At 42.5% G+C, this 19,325-nt stretch overlaps 1 protein-coding gene across 5 annotated transcripts in view; it reads right to left on the bottom strand.

The window, feature by feature from the left end:
* The window catches only part of SGCD (sarcoglycan delta), a 259,400-nt gene that overhangs the window by 55,049 nt on the left and 185,026 nt on the right, over window positions 1-19,325 (bottom strand). For all 5 annotated transcript variants that reach the window (XM_017728137.1, XM_017728139.1, XM_017728138.1 and 2 more), the window contains one exon: window positions 15,522-15,623. In XM_017728137.1, the coding sequence (XP_017583626.1) occupies window positions 15,522-15,623 (102 nt within the window). The remainder of the gene's footprint in view (window positions 1-15,521; window positions 15,624-19,325) is intronic.

Here is a 19,325-nt window from a genome sequence, read left to right as displayed (position 1 = left end):
CAACTTGCAAGCCAACGATTACGGTTTCTATTTCAAAAGCTCTTCCTCCTTTTTCTGGTCTAGATCCCCACTGCAAGAACAGGATTTTTCCCAGAGGCCTCCTGGCACAAAAATTTAAGGCATGCAGCTAAATCTGTAAGTGATAGATTGAAAATAGCCCTTAATAGGACTTAAACATACTTTTTGTTGTTTAATCGCTGAGTCTCTTTTGATCTTGATTTTGTCCTTCAAACAGCTGAACATAATGTTCATGTTACTAAATCCCTTTCTTAGTAAACCTTCTGATTTGACAGTGTAAGCTGTTCACAGCAGAATGAAAGCAAACCATGAATGGAATTGGTAACAAACATTAAAACAAACGCTATAAAACGCCCCAATATGTGCTAGATGTGTGTCTGAAGATGGTTGCTTTTAGGAAGGAGGCAGCAGGTCCAGTGGAGATGTAACAAAACGTAGTTTGCATCCTGTTCTTCCAGGAAACAAACTTTATCACAAGTGGAGTGTGCCCAGGTCACATAACCTGGGTCAGTGACAGAGCTGACACAGCCCTGACCTATAATGGGCACTCAAAAAACATAAATGCAGCATCATGAGCTTAGTGTGCTGTGCTGCAGTTTCTGACACTTTACCAAGCATTCAAGTGCTTTAACAAAAAAAACCAAACCAAACCAAACCAAAAAAAACCAACAAAATCAAAAAAAAAAAAAAAAAAAAAAAAAAAAAAAAAAAAATCAAAAAAATTCTGTTTTCTATGCAAACAAGGCTCAGTCACCTTCACCAGAATACGTTTTACAGTACCATGAAGCTCAGAAAATACTGTGCCCCCACCCAAGGTTGATATATTTTAATGGCACAGACAGAGCAGGTTGGAGTTTTATGTCCAATGCCACAAACCCCTCTCTTTTATGGTACTTCTTGAAGTTCATTTTAATAACTCGAAACAAAAGATAAAATTCCTTCTGCTTCATTAAAGCAATTATATCTTTGACTCTTCTTTTTAAAGTGCAAAGAAGGCAGGTCTGTGATGTGAGATCTAATGACTGGGTTCTGCTTCTGGAAGGCTACCCAAGGGGGTTTGTATCCTTCAAAGTGATTTATTTCTGGCAATCTAGGGGTTTCTCTCTTTAGAAGAATACCTGTAATAATCTCATGAACAGAGTGTTTTGAGAGATTGGCTGCTTCTTCAAGATGCCTAATCAGCTACTTTGCAGCTGAGACTCTTCTGAAAATTAAATTACACCATGTCTGCTGACATTAAAAAACAACACCGAAAAATTTCCAAGGCATTACATCTGCCTTGACTTCTTTGCTGTTCTCTTTTCTTTTTTACTTCATTGACTTATAATATAAGGAAAACCACAGGTGACATGATGAAACCAAGAGACATACACATGAAAATAAAATGCAACTGTGCATGTTGGAGTTCTATTCACTATCCACAGGGGTGGGAAATCTGGGTTTGTAGCATCTGATCTGCTTTACAAATATCAGGTGTCTGTAACATCTGAAGGCTGCTGCACATCCACAAAACTTTCTCTGTTGGTAGGACTGAACTGATCATTACTGGCTTTGGAAAAATATCTCTGGTGCATTGAAGTAAGCTCAGCTCCAGGAGTTCTCTAGTAAGGCACGCTCAGACAGCTGAAACGAAGAGAGCAGCACAACTTGTAAAATTACCAAATACCTCTGAAAATGCTTCAAGCTCTTCACTGCACTGAGAGTTCACCCAAAGGTGATACAGCAGAGCCAATCAAACGTGTGCTGATGATTAACTTGGCATCCCTGGGGAACAGCTCTCCCTTGTACAAACAAAGCTGGACTCAAGCCACGCCAAAGCTCTAAAACAGGACAACAGCAGTCCTGGGTTCTCAGCACATTGCTCAGCCCCTTCCAGTATGAAATCAACCAAGTATTCTCTAAACATTTCAATTTACTTGAATTCCTTTGCAGAAAAGCCAAGCTGCAGCTGCTGCTCAGCAGCAGCTCGCTCCAATCTGATCCTTGTCTACAGGAGGTGTTGGAGCAGCAGGACTGTGGATTTGTGCTAAGTTATATCCTATTTTCTGCCTTGGGCTGTCCTAGTTATGATCTGAGTCCAGTGGTGACAGATCTCTTGCTGAAGTAAACACACTGTAGGTAGCCACAGGAGAGAAAAGAAGAGAGCTCTGTTGAGGCTTAAAAATATCCTAAATCATCCAACTACACAGCTACTCCACTGCTTGTAACTTTTACTCCAGTCAAGCGTGCAGACCTCTGTTCATGTGTTTTCATTTTTATGGCCTTCCTGGTGTCCCAACTGCCTGCCTTAAACATCTTTTAAAACCACCAGTAAACCACGCTTCACTATCTATAAAAGACATTAGAATACAACAGCAAAATTATACAGAACTACTAATTTCTGAGTTACTTTCCCTTACTACCAGCATTGGACCATACTACAACCAGAAACAATTAAGATCAGTGAGGGAGGTGAACACGTTTAAGAGCACATTCTGTTAATTCTAAGAAAAGCACAGCAATATTTTCCAGAAGTCAGATTCAGCAGAGACACTTGGGCTCTGCAATGCTCACACATCCTTTTAGGCATTCTGTTACTGCACTGTGTAATGCTAAGTTATATATCCAGATATTTTTCTCCAGGAAGGCTAATAACGTGGATACCTCTGAACACTGCTTTGAAATTACATCTTTCCTTTGCTGCATGTCATGGATCGCTTACTTCTGGTATTAGAGTATAAACGGCCATGCCAACTTACGTGTGCGTGTACAGCACGAAACACAGGCGAGCTCCTAGCAGAGGCCCCTGGTGTGACTGAAATTCAGCTGCTGCTAATAAGAAGGGAAAACATTTCCATCTGTCTGGATTGGGGAAAAAGAATTTGTGAGCCTCTGATTCATCTGCATCCATATGCTGGTATGTAGACAATGCTTATGGACACACAGACATATGTGAGGTAGCCAGCAACAGGAATCAAATCAATCACAGATCACAGCATGTGATTTGCCTAATTATGAGTAACACCTCACATTTTTTATCTGTGCAAAAAGCACTCTGTGAGCGAGCAGATGGCGCTGCTAGGGGATGGCACCAGCCTCGACAGTTGCAGATGCAGAGCATTTACACAGCGCGCTGAAAAAATGACACAACACAAGCTGCTTCCTGGGAAAAAGACTCAAATTGAACAAGTGTCACCAAACAAAATACACGTATTTATTGATGTTCTGAACTTATCTGATCCAGCCTCTCTCTTCCAATATACGTGCAGGCCAGGGAGTGATGCTATCTAGACAGCTTTGAAGTCTTTCCGAACTGCCACGTGAGCTGCCTAGCACAGAGTAGTGGAGGTGCAGACCAACCTGAGTCTAGTTACAACCTACAAACCATTTAAATCCACACAAGCAGAATCAATAGGAAGAAGCCCTGCAGAGAAAGCAATTACACTGCAAAAGCAACTATATTACAGCACGGTGAGAGCTGGGAGGCAGGATGCAGGCAGCCATCCTCACTTCTGTGATTACCCACTGGAGTTCTCTCCAATGCATCTGGCCTGTGAAATGACAAGGTGCAGCCTGGACATGTTCCTGCAATCAAAGTGTTTCAGTTTCTGGGCTCCTTTCACAATTATAAAGCTCTTCCTCATGAGCCCCATGCTTCAGGTTTGCTGTGCTCCATAGGTAAATGCAGGGTTGTGCATCAGGAAATATGTTTGAAGGGCACAGTGAACTCTCCTTTTCAACAGCTTCATGGGAGTAATAATCTCATTTCCTGGATCTGCAATTATTTATTCATTGGAGACTGTCCACTTGCCACTGCATAAGACAAAAAGAAAGATCATCTGACCATCCCTGATGATAGAAAATTCAGCTTTTCTATTCCAATTCTTTTATTTGTGGTTTTTCTGCATTTTTTTTTCCTGAGCTGCTGTAAATGCATGCTCTGGTGTGACAGGTTGGAAGCAGCTAAATAATGATTGATGAAAACCGTATTTAGGCCTTGTTATGGGAGTATTTATTGTAGAAATATGCTCAGTTAACCCTGTAGGGGAAGGACAGAAAAGGAAGGCTGGGCCTATGACTGTACCTCTGATACCAAAGTAATTTGATCTGCTTTAGTTACGATACAGGGTTATGGGGTCACAGAAACATTTGCACAAACTCTTTTTGAATTGCTCTTATACAACCACTTTGCTTTTTCTACTGAAATGATCAATACTTGGCTTTAAGAAGGATGCTTTATGCGTCTGCATGACCCGACAGAGTCTTCCTTACAAGAATAAGCAGAGGGGCCAAGCTCTGAGATGCAGAGCTGCAGCAATTCAAGTGTGAGTTAATGTCAGACAGGAACCATCTCAGAGAGGAAAAACTACAAACCTCCATTGCCTTGGAGAGGCTGAATGTCCAACAGCCAAGGTGAGAGGGCACTTGGACAGGTAAAAGGAGAGATGCAGTTAAGTGTGGGACGTGGAATTGGGCTGATCTGGAGGGAAGATCCTAAATCATGCTGAACACTGCCACACTGCACACGTGTACCTACAGAGAGAGCATAGCAGCAAAGCTCTGCTCAGCAGCACAACTGCAGGAGGTGGATGTTTGTGTTGGGATTTGGCTGTATCTTGTGGCTGCCACTCAACAGACACTCCTGAGTATCTGCTCTGAGGGGAAGAGAGGAGAGAGCGCAGGGTATTGCTGTGGTACAGGTCCAATGAACAAAATTACATCCCTAACCAGCTCCACTGGGGAGCTTTTCCATGCCTGGAAGAAGGCAGGAAAGTTGTCTGGGGAAATGGTGAGTAATGGCAAAAGCAGCCAAAGAGAATGGGATGTGTGAAGGTAAAACAGAGCCCAGGGAGGAATATAAAAGCCAAGGACCCCAATTACTCTTTGGGCGATCAGCAGGGTGGCTCAGCCTGTCTGTTGTCTCCCATTTTGAAAAGGCATTTTTCTGCTGGTGTTTTTATTCCTGAAGTCCTTTCCAAACTCTGGAGGAACAGAACTGATCAGTGAAGACACCCAACCAGTGACTCCTACCAGCAAAGGGCACAGGAACGGTCCTGCCTGTGTGTTCCTGTGTTCCTGTTTCTTCTGCTTCACCTCTGCTACACCTCCCAGAGTGCTGCACGATAGATAATGCTGCAGAGAGAAACAAAAAACCTCCTGCTCTCCCAGCTGTGTACCAACATCAAGGCTCATCATTTATAAATAACAGTTGGGTTCTTCAGGAAACACAGAGCAAAGGACAGTTTGCAGGAGGAGCTGGGGTTTTCAAAAGGTAGCAGAATACAGAGAAAATATTTTGGCTTGAAGCAACAGCAGACATGCAATCAGAGGTGCTTCTGAAGGCAGCAGCTGTGACAACACGAATGCCACTGCCCTGTGTGGCCTTTACTTCACTTCAAGAGTGAGGGATGTTCTGCAAAACACTGGAGGGTACAGGCTCTGAACACCCAACCACGGAAAGCAGCAGAGGAACCTTGTTCTGGCTCATCCCATCAACTCACTGCCTTCCAACCATGGACACCAAGACTCTAAATCAGCTGGAGCTTCAAGGTACTCTCGACCTTTTACAGCAATGAGTGTGCATTTGGATTATGGATTATTTGGCCATTCACTGGGTGGCTTCACCTGCATGTAGGACACAACAGTGAATCTGCCTGAAGGGAAATACCAGCTGCTGTAAGGTCAGCTGTGCCCACTCCTAACCTGCAAAATATACCTAGAAAAAGCAGGTTTTTAAGAAAAATAAAGGATTGTTCACACTCTTGCTGATCAACCTAATCAAAAGGAAGACAACAGCTTTTGGCTAAAAAACTGAAATCCTTTCTGGAGAGTGATGCTTGATCTGTCTGACAAGTGACCTCTCTTTTCCCCTCAATCAACCCACTGCCTTCAGTTTATTTGTTTCTCTGTTTTTAAATATGTCTTACAAAGCTTCTCATTGGAAAAAACCCATCTTACTCTTCATCTGTGCTGCCTTGGGCTGCAGTCCTGTCAGATCACATCCAAGAAGGCTCAGTTTGCACTAGCACTTCAAAAAGATTTCCCAGGCACTGAGATGAGCAACACGGATGATTCAGTGAACAGCAAAGCTTCTCCCCAAATCAGAAACCACCCATTCCTGGTGCCACAGCTTTTGCAGCTGCTGCTGGTTGCTCAGCAGAGAAGCAGAACTGAAATGTTCACCACTTTTATTCACTGGATGCCCCATCACAAATCAGCCCCTTGTCTAAATCACAAGACAGAACCACTGGAATCACATTGTTTTGCTCATGGAGAAAAAGGAACTAGAAGCAGAGTATCAAGCTGCAGCTGGAAAGAAAGAGAAAAAATAAAAAGCTTAGATCATAAAAGCAATTTTAATTGCCTAGTTTTAGATTACTAATCAAGAATCCAACAAAGTAACCTGCGCTGACTAAGACACAGTGGAAATCTTGGCATTTACTCAACATTTTCATGAACAGTGATTTACAAATCACTGCTACATTTGAAATAAACTTTAAATAAATCCTTTCCTTGCAGATCATAAAGAAGAGTTCTCCAAAGGAAGGTGTGCCTCTGTCCTTAGAAGGGATGTTTCTGGGGGAAGTTGGATGACAGCAGCACTGGATGGTTCCCCCTCCCTGGGGAACCTCAGAGGTAAAAAGGCAAAAGCCAAGGAGGCTTTAGCTCTACTCATGCTCAGCCAAAAAAATTAAGGCTTGAAAGTGAGGAATCTCCAGCAGTTTTATGTAAGGATGGCAAACAAGGATTGTGCTTGATGGATGAACAAGGGAGAAATACTGTGAGCTGAAGCACTTTAGGTTTTCTTTTTGTTCCATAGGTTATTCTGCTTCAATGGGAAACGAGGAGCAGACTCCTGCTAGTACTTCATACAATCTGCCTCAGAAAATTTTAAGGCCACGCTGGAAGCAGGCCTAAAATTCCCACTGGACTCAGAATTACAGGACATCAGAAGGAAATCAATGGACATGTAACATTTTATACTGAAAACTGGGAGTAAATAAAGAAAAAAAGAAACAACAAAAAACCAGACACCATGGAAACTGCTTTCTTCCACCACCCCCCAAGAAGAACAACTTTTTACTGCATGTGCTTCTATATGAAACATATTCCAACCAGGAAGATGTCAAAAGCCAAAGAAATGGTACTTTTTCTTTCAAGAGCAGCAAATTAGTTTTCCCAAGATCCTCAATAAATTTGTCCTAAAAGAAAAGGAGCAAATTTAAAGTTGTTTTTGTTTTTACCTGTGTCCTTCTTTCTCCAAATACAACATCTGTTATTTAGAAATAAAACAATCAAACAAGTATAGCAACTGGTAAATGAAACGTGGAAAATCTGACTTTGCTTCCCTGTTGTAGATCAAAGAACACGTGAACTGAGCTGTCTGTAAAACCAGTTCTGTGTGCCTGCACTTCCCAATGACTGCACAGCTTGTCTTGTCGACTCCTGCCTTATAAAATACATAACTTTCCTGCCAAAATAGTTTTGATCAGCAGAAGAGTTGCAGAAGTGTTTGCTGTCCTGTGGTAAGAAGTGACAAAGCTCTGCTCTTGAGGCCGCTTGGAAACATGAGAAAAACATCATTTTTCTTTATAATTGGATCTTCCTATTTGTCTTTCCATTTTCTCTTTTTCTCTGTCTTCCCTCTACCCATGCCATATCAAGTTTCATTTCTTTTTCATTTTTAGTATTAAAAAGTTGTTTTTGTAGTTCAGCCTCTACAAAGCAGCCAGAATCCTGATTGTCAGCAGCAATGTCTAGACGTGGTAAATCCTTAAAGTCAGCGCCTTTGCACTTCAGAGAGATAACTGCAGCCCACAGAGTCGCTTGTGTTTTCCATGCCCCACTGTCCTCCTTTTCACAGCTGAAATACAAGAGATTTCTGGGATCATGGCAAAAATGCAATGCACAGAGCCCACAGAGCACCCAGCCTTAGCCCAGAGCTCACTTTGAGCTGGGATGCCCATCACTCGTTGTTGTTGCCACAGGGTCCAGCTGCAAATGTTTAGAATGAAGAGGAGGTGGGAGTTGGATCGGAACAGCAAAACCAACACATGATCTGAACAGTTTCTCTCCCCTCACACAAGCGGCTCGAGCGAGAAATTTCACTTGTCAAAGCAAAATACATTGAGAGACCATTTGGGAAATTCTGTCTCCTTCATGTTTAGCTCCAGAGATGTTAACTTGTCCACATCAACTCCAAACTCCCTGACAAGACGGTGAAAAACGCTGGCTATAAAGTGCTTATGCACCTTATGGGGTCAGATACTTCTGCAATGATTATACCACATTTTCTGGACATAAACCCTCCCCTGAGGTCAGGGTAAGAAACCACAAACACGTGGTTCCCGGGGTTAGGTCAGAGGTGTACCCAAAACACAAATATAAACAAAAGCTGAAGTAGGTAGCCCACCAGGCACAGCTGATTGGCTTTAATAGGTGTTGATTACACTGCTCATATTGCATGAAATTAAAAAGCTTACAAATGTTATGAGCCATTACCCTTCCATTTAAGAGATCTTATGACAAGTTAGCAACATTTAATGAAATCCTTTTTAAAATGCCAGAGGCAGTCTCCACGAGATTTTGCTTTGAAATGCAACTTGTGGAGTTATTTCTGAAAGTTTCTCTACATCAGGGCTTCTGCTCTTGCACATCTTTGGGATGCTCTGATTTGGAAGCTGGTGGGATACTTCAGTTCCCTGTTGTGCCCTCAATGTGAGGCACACCACACCAGCTCCTTACAGAAACCACCAGGAACGGGCAGAGCAGGATTTAATTCTGATGTTGACACAGCCCTTCAGTCAGCCTACAAAATTCCCTGCAAAATTCAAAGCTGAGAGAATTCTGACCGATTTTACTATGAAGGTAAAGGGAAATATTTTCATAGTTGCTGTAAAATTTACTTAACTTCCACCTTTTCAGCACACTGGAAATATCACAGAGCCACTAACTGCCCCCAAGGCGCTGGGGCAGCCAAGGTTCACACTGAAGTAGTTCACTCTCTGGATTTCATTGCTTCAGGATGAAATTTATTATTGGAGAGCATATCAGTTTTATAAATCCCACGGGACACTCACAGCCTACTGCTGTCCACAGACGCAAATCTGCTTTGGATGGCAATGGCAACAATATCTGTACATCAGGTGAGGGCGTTTCTGCCCAAATGATGCCTTTTGCAACTTGTTCTTTCACTGCATCCCCCGCTGACTGCCAGCTCTCCTCTCTGCTGGTCTCTGTCAGGCAAACAAGGCTCAAACTGACCCAGCTGAGAGACACATCTATGGCTAAAGCACATTGGAATCTAACACAGTATCGAGTGGTGCCACAAGGAATGATTAACAAACACCACAGGGAGGACAGGAGATGGCCAGGCATGGCTGCAAGAAGTTTGTTTGTCTTGGCTCTGCCATCCACAGCAACCTTGTTCTTTTCTTCATCCCAACTTCTGGACCAAAAATCAGCCAAGGAGCACCAAGCTATGAAGATGCAGTCCAAGGAGGTGCTGCAGAAGTCGATCTTGGGTAGTGGGAGACTTTTTTACCTGAGGCTACAGTGGCAGCTGAACTGCCCCAGAGGCCAACATCTCCTGAGCTGGCAGGAGCTCTCACAGGCTCAGATGTGTCATATTATGCAAAGAAGATTCCTCTCTTCCTTGAAGAACCAGTCCCTAAGGGAACAGTGAAATGCTGGGAGGAGCAATGGCTGCAGAGGTGGTGGGAGCAGGCAGGGACAGCTGAGTGATGGCAGCATGGTGAGACAATCTGCATTTCCTCATTTCCACCCTGTGAAGGTTTCAGTGAACACGCTGAAACCCTTAGGCACTCTGCTAGACCAAATCACCAGGAACTAATTCAACATCCTTCTATTTCTCTGTGAACTTTGAAAAAGGAAGAAAAGGAATTATTTTGTCTCCTCCCTCAAAAAATAGTAGCCTTCTTTCATGCTATCTATCTAAAAGCTACATTTCTACTACACAGTTTGAGCCTCATACAAAGTTGCAATTATCTTGCCATCTGCATTCCCTTTTTATCCAAATTAGTATGTTATATTGCTTATAAATATGTATTTATGGCTACGAGGCAGGTATGCCCCACTGCGGGCACATGTCACTGTTTAATCCAAATACATGGATTATTGTTTTGCAGTGTGTATTTTTATCTTGGAGGCAGGCAGCCCTGCAGAGCAAATAATACAAAAGAATACAGCCATTCCAGAAGTGCTTCTGTGCTTTAAAATTATAGCACTCTCATTCCAGAACTGAACACAGTGAGACGAGTACGTTGGCAAAATAATTATTTATCATTCTTAAAAGCTTCCTTTAGCATTTCTATCACTCAAATACTCACTGGGAAAAATGTAAAGGACAGAGAAGCGTATTTTATGCACTTGCTGGTCTAGCTTTTATGCTGATGAGAACTTACTAAACACCAGTAAAGGGAACAGCACTTATCAGCCCTAATTCACAACTGTGAATTTTCCAGGCCAAACAAATGCCCTTGCAGAGTTCCAGACACGTGTTAATGAGAGCCCCAGTCCTCCTTCCTCTGGAGTCACCAGTTATTTTGCATGGCTTCAAATGAGGGCAGGTTTGCTCCAACAACCTGAGCAAGCATGGTGCTCTCAGAGAGACACTCCCTGCCACACTGCGTAGGACAGGGACCTCTAACATCCCCCAAAGAAAGGAAAATAACAAAAAGACACAGTCCTTTGCCTCAGGATTTTTTTCTTTGATGCATAGGATTTTTCTTTCAAACTCTTTCTTTTTCCAGCTGATAAAAAATAATGGGAAGCAGACCTTCAACATGAAACCAGCTACATACACTAAGAGATCTCTTTATAAAGATACTTGAAAATCTCCTCAAAATCTGTTCAGAGAATTTTGCCATCCCTTTTACCTGTGCAACAGCAGATCTTGGAGCTCCCCCAGGTAGGAGGGTTGGTGCCCACATTTAATTCTGTGTTCCCAGACCCATCAATGGAAGAGTCTGCAAGAGACCTGAAGGGACAGGACCCCAGTCAAGTGCTTTTTACTGAAGCAAAGTCAAAATTGTCAGGCAAATCCATATTCTTGCCTTAAAAGCACTCAGTGTAAGAAAAATAAAGCCCAGGTGTAAACATTTGCAAACTGAGTTTATTTTTTTCTATCTCTGCACTTGAAACGAACATTGAAAGGGCAAACCCATCCTAATCCTATCATGGCAATGTCTTTCTCTGCTTCCTAAAGCTCAGATTATCATCTCATTGGTTGTCAGACAGCTCCTGAGAGAAGTAATTCACTGGATTTTCCTGTGTAATCACAGCACAGGATTTTATTTCTGCTGTTATCAGGATGGAAAATGCACACAGCTTGTTCTGTGTCTTGCCCCTTTCAAGTTACTTACAGACCTGGATGTGCCAAGCTTCAAAACACCCCAACTGCACTAAGAAAGCTAAATCTGGGCTAACTCTAAATTTCAAGAAACTTGCTTCTTAGCAGCTCATCTCAACATAGGCAGGAAAATTTCCAGTTTTAAATTTCTATTCCAATTCAGGCAATGAAGACTGAAGTCCCCTAAACTGTTGCCACTACTTTCCGGGACATAAAATTAACGATTTCCACTGCTGTGTACAACTTTCAGCCAAAGTTGGTCTGATTTACAAGCAAGCAGATGGTTCACACGATAGTCCACAATAAATTACAGCAGTTAGAAAGACAGCTACATTTTGAGAGTGACAGTGCAGCTGAGCTACAGATGGGTTTATAGATGACCCTTCCAATTTTTAATAATCTTCATAATTTATCTGCAAGTAAAGAAATGTGAGAATTCCTAATGCACCTCCTTGACTAAGTACAAATCACTTCTATTTACACAAGCAATACTTCATGGTCCAGTTATCTTCTTAATTAAAGGCAGCAAGATGCTCATGTTCCATGCAAGTGGCATGGAAAACACTGTTTGGTGTGCAATATGTTCAGCTGGGAGTTCAGGATGCTCTGAACACTCCTGGAAAAGGGAACACATCCATCTCTTCTCTTCAAAACAGGGCTACAAGGGTGCAAACACTGCCGCCACCAGTTCATTAACCTCCAGCTAAACTTTAGGCTTATAAAATAACAAGGTTACATTTTTTTGCAAGCTCTGATACTTGAAAACAGGTTCCTAACCCATACTACAAAGCCAGTACTACTGAGTCAGGAATAGGATGGATAACAGCAGGAACAGAGACCTCCATCTCTGTATAAAACCAGAAGGGATTTGGGGGGTCACTCTTGAGGGGGTGAGGGAAAAAGAAGGCAAATCTGGGGGGTGTCAGGTGCAGAAAGAAACTGGCTGGAAGCAGCTTTAAGAACTCAGTTCATGTCAGTGACTTCTCTGTTCTGGGACCAAACCACATCCATCCAACCCTTCCGCTAACACTTCTGATTTCAGCTGCAATGAGAAGCACATCTAAGTGCAGCTCCTCTGTCTGTGAGGTGACAAAGGTGAGTTGATGAAGGGAGGTGATGAAGGGAACAGAACCTACCAGGGCTCTTTAAGGCACAAACTACAGAAGCTCAGAGGTTCCCACCCAGCAGTCTCTTGGGATGACTTTTGAGGGCTTTTCCTCCTCTCCAACCCTTGATCTTCCAGCCAAACCAATTTGAAAAAGAAATCCACTTTTAAGTGGAAATCCAAACCTGCCATTAAACAGAAGGCAGAGCTCCTAGGAAAGCAAGTCCATGTGTAATTTTAATTACCAACTTCCTGGGATTCAAGAGATGCAGCAGAGAAGAGGCACCAGTGACAAATCCAAGCTTTCAAGAATAATCACAATTCCTATTTTGGAGATATTCTGGCAGGGGTTGCCCAGCTCTGCGAGCAGCTCTGCAGCACATGGGGGAGCAGCACCACAGAGACACGCGAGTGGGAAAATCCCAGGCCATGGGACTCTGAAAAGTGGTTTTTCCCTGCCCTTTCCAGGCAGCAGCAATGCTCCTTCATCCACTACACAGAACAATACTGAAGTTAAATTTGTTGAGTTAAAAAAAAAAAAAAAATTTCTTCTATATCCAAACCTGCCATTAAACAGAAGGCAGAGCTCCTAGGAAAGCAAGTCCATGTGTAATTTTAATTACCAACTTCCTGGGATTCAAGAGATGCAGCAGAGAAGAGGCACCAGTGACAAATCCAAGCTTTCAAGAATAATCACAATTCCTATTTTGGAGATATTCTGGCAGGGGTTGCCCAGCTCTGCGAGCAGCTCTGCAGCACATGGGGGAGCAGCACCACAGAGACACGCGAGTGGGAAAATCCCAGGCCATGGGACTCTGAAAAGTGGTTTTTCCCTGCCCTTTCCAGGCAGCAGCAATGCTCCTTCATCCACTACACAGAACAATACTGAAGTTAAATTTGTTGAGTTAAAAAAAAAAAAAAAAATTCTTCTATAAATAACCAGCTTCTAAAAGTCTTTGGAGTTTACATGAAACCATTATTTATTACTGTACACAACTCTTAGGTCGTTTAATTAAACATATGAAAAATCGTATATGTCAGATTATTTCTGGGATGCTCTTTACTGTTATTTGTCATATTTGTTTCTGTTACTCTTCACATATTTAAAGCTGCATTATGCACTTCTGAAAACCCAGAGAAGATCACTCTAGAATTAGTATGGATGTTCATCTGTTACTGAGCGCTGAGTTTGGCACTTTATTTTAACAATATTCAGCAGGTTCAGGACCTGCTACCACACTTCCCTCCAAGACAACACTGGGTCATACTACTGTTCTTTAAAAAGATCGAGTGTTGATTCTTTAACCATATTTTAAAATATTCTGTAACTGTAAGCCTTTGATTGACTGCAACCCTTCCATTTGCTTTCAAGAGGCCAAAGTCACGCACAGCGCAAGAAAGCAGAGGCTGTCTGAACACAGTAAGATCTCTCCTGTTGCCCCCAGCCCAAAAATAATTCCAGGGTTACCATGAGCAACCTGAAAGCCAGCACAGGCTATTCCAGTTTATTCCAAGAGTCAGAGGAACTACATGCATGGTTTGTGTGACCTATCTGGTTGATATGGTTTTCAGGACTCATCTACTGAAGCCAGCAGGGATGCTCCAGCACCTCAGAGTGCAGATCAGACCTTCTGCAGTCTACATCCTCCTCCATCTAACAGCAAAACCCATCCTGGATGGGGGAGAAAGCAAGGAACACACACAGGCCTTACCTTACACTTCCTGTTCCTTGCATTCAGTAATCTGTCAATGGCGTGGAAATTACTTTCACAGCCTTGGGAAAGGGACACCTTTTGCACCCCCTGACATATTAAAATGTAGATCAATATGATAATATGAAAACAGTAAACTCCCCAGTAGCAATAAGTAGTTCTCACTTCTTTTAGCAATCAAATATTATTTCCATCAATGTAACTAGAGAAAAAGAAATGTAGGTAGCAATTTGTCAGTCTATTTATTAAACCAACTGCTGCACCTGGTTCCCACATATTTTATCTTAAAAGGTGTATGACGTTTATTTTTAATTCAGGGCTGAAAGCATTTATAGATATGAAGGTTTTCTTATTAAGTTTTCTTCCTGAATGATTATGCTTGTTCAAATCAATTCCTAGCCATCTTACAGAGGTTACAACCTTCAATAATTAAATGGGGTATTGTATTGGCTGTTTAGTTCATTGTGCTCCTAGTTCCAATTTCTGCAAGAGCACTGAAATGCTAAGATAAAAGGATGTTAAGTTTATTTAATTAGCTATCTGCCATTGTTATCAAAAGGGAAGGTTGGTATCTGATTCAAATTAACACTTTAAATCAGGAAACAAGACAGATGATATCTTCTGACACAGATCCTGGAAACTCTGTAGTTGTTTCAGTTGTTTTAAAGCTGCTCAGGACATAGAGGATTACATGAAAAAGAGCAAAAGTCACCAACAGCCAACAAAGTGCTGCTATGAAAATGTTATTTCAATCACACTGGAGTTCTTTCTCATTTCCAGTAGTTAACATTCTTGCCACTTTCGCCAAGCAGTCACTCTAAGCAGCATCGAACTTTAACTACACATAATTTTAAACCAACATGGAATAGGACTGAGCACACAATATGGGTTAATTGTGCTAATGAACAACAGATCACGCCCCTGTGCCAAGCCACCACCTCCCTACTATCCAGAAGAAATGTAATTGGCTAAAAACGAGCTGGATTTCAGGACTGCCAGCCATCCCTCTGCCTCAGAAATAACAAGTCCTCCAGTTGAGGGTTGTTTAGGATTTATCTCAAAAGAAAGCAAAAAGACAGGGTGAAACTTCAGAGGTCCTGAGGTAACTGTGGCTCACACAAACCAGAGCCATGGTATCAACTCTGGAACTGCCCAGAGCACACAGTGTCTGCATGAAGTCCTCAAAGGACACCCACTGCCTCGCTCCCCAAACTGCATCTGCATAGAGAGGCCAATGGCCAAAGCAATTTATCCAGTAACCACGTCACCCTGCCAATTCATGGTTTCTTTCTTTTAGGGCTACAGAAACAAGCTTATTCCTTTCCCAAAAACTTACTGGTCTTGATCGGATTTCTTTGGCGTAGAGAGGTTTCAAGAATTCTGAATCTCCTTCAAGCTTCAGACCCTTTTCCGTGATCCTCAGGTTCCCCATTCCATCCTAAAAGACAGGCAAAGAGAAACAACCCTATTAGTTACAATTACTAAATCCACCAGGCTGCCAATAGCTGATTTTTTTTTCCATTGAAGATAACATGTCTAGCACTGGGAGGCACTAGAGAATGCAATTACTTGTGTTATCCTTGTAGCTCAGCTTCTGTGAAAAAAAAAAATTCTATTCAGAACTATCTGCAATGCCCCCCAGTAAACCATTTACACAGATGAAAGATGTTCCTCTGAGCTAAGTCATTCTCTGCTCACAGAGAGGCAGTGATGCTCTGTGTTAACAGGAAACTATTCACTGTAATATTCATTGCTTGCCTGTACAATATAATAATACACCTGCTCATTCATAGCAAATCCCTGTAAAGAATGTGTGATTAATATCTGTACAGATCCACTGGCACAGAGCAGAACTGTACCAAAATACATTTCACCTCTGAGACATGAAAGTTGTAACTTTTATTAAGATGAGGGATTTAGCTTCATTTAGCCTATAATTGCTTAGAAAGGTGTATAAGAAACACAGTGTGGGTAGGGAATTGCACAGGTACATCTGTAATCAAAACCACATCAAATGTAAGGTATTACTTCTAAGATAGGGGGATTGTGGAAGTTTGCAAGGATTGAGGTAAACTTCTTTTTCCCTGAAAAAAAGATGGTTTGAAGAATACCTTTTAGCAAAAAACTGACTGAGATCACTAGGATTGGAGAGTAACACTAGCACCTCCAACACTAGCCTAACTCACAGCTGTTTTGGGGATTTTATAGGTAAGGGGAATGCACGTGGGTAGAAGGCATAAGAAGTTCAAGAGGAGACCAGGAAAATCCAGGAAAACCACAAGTACTTGGCTATACATCTAGCATGCTTTCCAATCCAGCTGCAAAAATGAAACCCCATCTGTCTACTTCCTCTTCCTCCCATTGCGAGTTCACCTCCAGCCCCAGAGGAGGAATCAGGGTCTCTCCAAGCGCGTGGAGATCGAACCCAGACAGATTTCCATGAACTGCTGCCAAAAGGCCTGAATTTGGAGGGATAAAAATCAGAGCCATCGCACAGCTCAGCAGCGACACTGCCAGAGGTTCTCCCATTCCAAGAAGTGCCATTCCCAGGTAGTTCCCTGCCAAGTTAAGATTGTTCTTGCCAGAGCCTGTCTTATGAAAAAAGGTGATGCTGGTTGATAAAGTGACCTCTGTGATCTCATTTTGAATGGAAGGCTGTAAGCAAATTTGAGAGACAGATGCTGGAAATGCTGCTGATCATAGGCAGGGAATGAGAGACGGGTCATAAAATGCCACTCCCTACATTTGTTGGCTTGGGTATAAAATAGTGGCCTATGAATTCTGGGTTGGTGGTGGCACAGAAGGGGTTCATTTATCTCAAGCAAAAGGATGGAGGAGAATGAGTGGAATATGATTATGCACCAAAAAGCCCAGATTAAATTTTGACAGCAGTGTGCTTTGCGATTTGAGCGAGCAGGAATTATTACCGCTATCTGCAGACCCTCACACGTTTTGGGCTGCTAAAAAATCCCTACAGCTTTTTTTCCCCCAAAATAGATTATTTCAGTGAGGTTACAAGCCCTGAGGGCTTTCACATAGCAGTGTCTTTTCTGGTTTTATTAAGAGAAGTTGAAGGTCAGGCAAGCTGCTGTGTGCCCCAGACAGCTGCAGGAATGACCACTGTCCGTGGATACGCAATGCTGACCCCTCCAGGGCTTGCTCCTCAGCTGAAGTGGGGCAATACCTTTCCAGTAACATGGACCTAGGGATAAAAAGGGACTTGTCAAGCCACCGCTGAAGCTGTGGCAAACCAGCAATTTCGATGGCTCACAACTGTGTTCTGTTTTAATGACACAGATCCAGAATTCCACTCTGCTCCTCTCTTGCACGTTTCTCTCTCTCCTTCCCCCTCTGTCTCCCAAGTGTGGTCCAAAGGATTTTTACATATAAAAACCATACATATGGGAAGTTTAGCTTACAGCCAGCAGATCCTATGCATCCCAAAAGAGGTATCAGGCCTATGGGACAATGTACTACAACCAAAACATCAAGGACATGTTTGATTAATAAAAGTAGGCGTATCCTCTTCCAAACCCACTGGACTGGAGAAAAGGAGACACTTCCCCACGTTTTATTCCCCATCTTTGATCCTTCTCAACCTCCAGCTCCCACTCAATCTTCCCTCCTCCTGCAGCTGCCAGAAGTAATAAAAGCTGTGCCCACCACACATCCTCTCTTGACTTCCCTGGTGTCTGGGAGTGGATCAGTGCTCAGCACTGACTTACCACGATTAACTCTCCACTGCTCATGTTTCTCATGATTAAAGCTGACAGCTTTTTGTGGTGACAGTCTGGGTCAGCAGGTGAAAAAACAAGCAAAGGTTGTAACCTGAGTTTAACAAGTATCTTGGCCTCTTATCATACAATCACTATAAAATTATATTCCTCTATCATTTCCCATTAGAAAAACAAATAAGAAGCTCACAGGATTATACAGAGGTCCCAAAATACAGATACATTAGAGAGAAATCATTGTTGGAAAGACTACTTCACATGTTGTTTCGGATAAAGTATCTTCATCCTCCCTAAATTATATGGTTTAATAACAAATAAGTGTCATATTCTGCTACCAAGAATAGATATGAAAGCTCCTATGAAATTTCATGGACTGTGACCTATAAAATGTAGCAGAAAACTGCCTAGAGTGACAAAGACCAAGATGTTTTATTAAACATTGTGTCTGTGATTGGTATATATCCTTATCTGCCACTCTTCTGCTTGTGAATAAGGAGAAGTATTGATTATTTGATACTCTGCCATCTGAAAATCATTGTTTCTCTCCTTTTTATTAATACACTCCTCAGCAGAGTGAATGACTTTATAGTGCAGGCACAAGCCAGCTTTGTGGGAGCTCCCAGGAGGAAAGTTCCAAACAGGAGGCATGGAATTGGGAACTTTCCATCACCACCTGCTTTGAATTTTGCTTTTTGGGAGGGCATGGCAAAAACTTTTACATCAATTACATAATTTATGCCCTCTCTCTTTTATGCACTGCCTTGTACTGGACAGGCATAAAAATTTATGTGCCATTGCTGACTGCTCTGGGTTGGAAGGGGATTGCAATCCTGAATAACATAAATGTCATTTTGGTGATGCTGAATGAGAAAGGAATTTTGGGTTTTATTAGCTTGAGAAGCATCTCATTTTAACAGCCAATTATGAATGATGGTATTACTGTTAGGGAAGAGCTCAGCACTGATTGTGTCTCATCACCAAAGCGCCTCCCCGCCTTTTGGTTGGCAATGTGGCCACACAAGTGGCTAAAGCCCAGCTTGTGTTTGTTTTACTTTTTAACAGTTCTGGTTACTTTAATTTCTTTTTTTTATATATAATTGCAAGGCTGGTAGCAGGGAGATCTGGCTAACAGAATAAGAAAAACAGCCACCCTAACCAGACATGTAACTGCTGTGGCAAAGGCTTTCAACTGACAGAGAGTAGTCTTAAATTAGATATTAGGAAGAAGTTCTTCCCTGAGGGTGTGCTGAGATCCTGTCACAGGTTGCCCAGAGAAGCTGTGGCTGCTCCATCCCTGGAAGTGTCCAGGCTGGACAGGTCTTGGAGCAGCCTGGGATAGTGGGAAGGTGTCCCTGCCCCTGGCAGGGGGGGGGGGGGCAAGGGGCTTTAGGGTGTGTCCCCCCCCA

This window comes from Corvus brachyrhynchos, unplaced genomic scaffold (assembly GCF_000691975.1).
Source record: "Corvus brachyrhynchos isolate BGI_N302 unplaced genomic scaffold, ASM69197v1 scaffold21, whole genome shotgun sequence".
Taxonomy (NCBI): domain Eukaryota; kingdom Metazoa; phylum Chordata; class Aves; order Passeriformes; family Corvidae; genus Corvus; species Corvus brachyrhynchos.
This window is presented reverse-complemented; position numbering and strand designations above follow the sequence as displayed.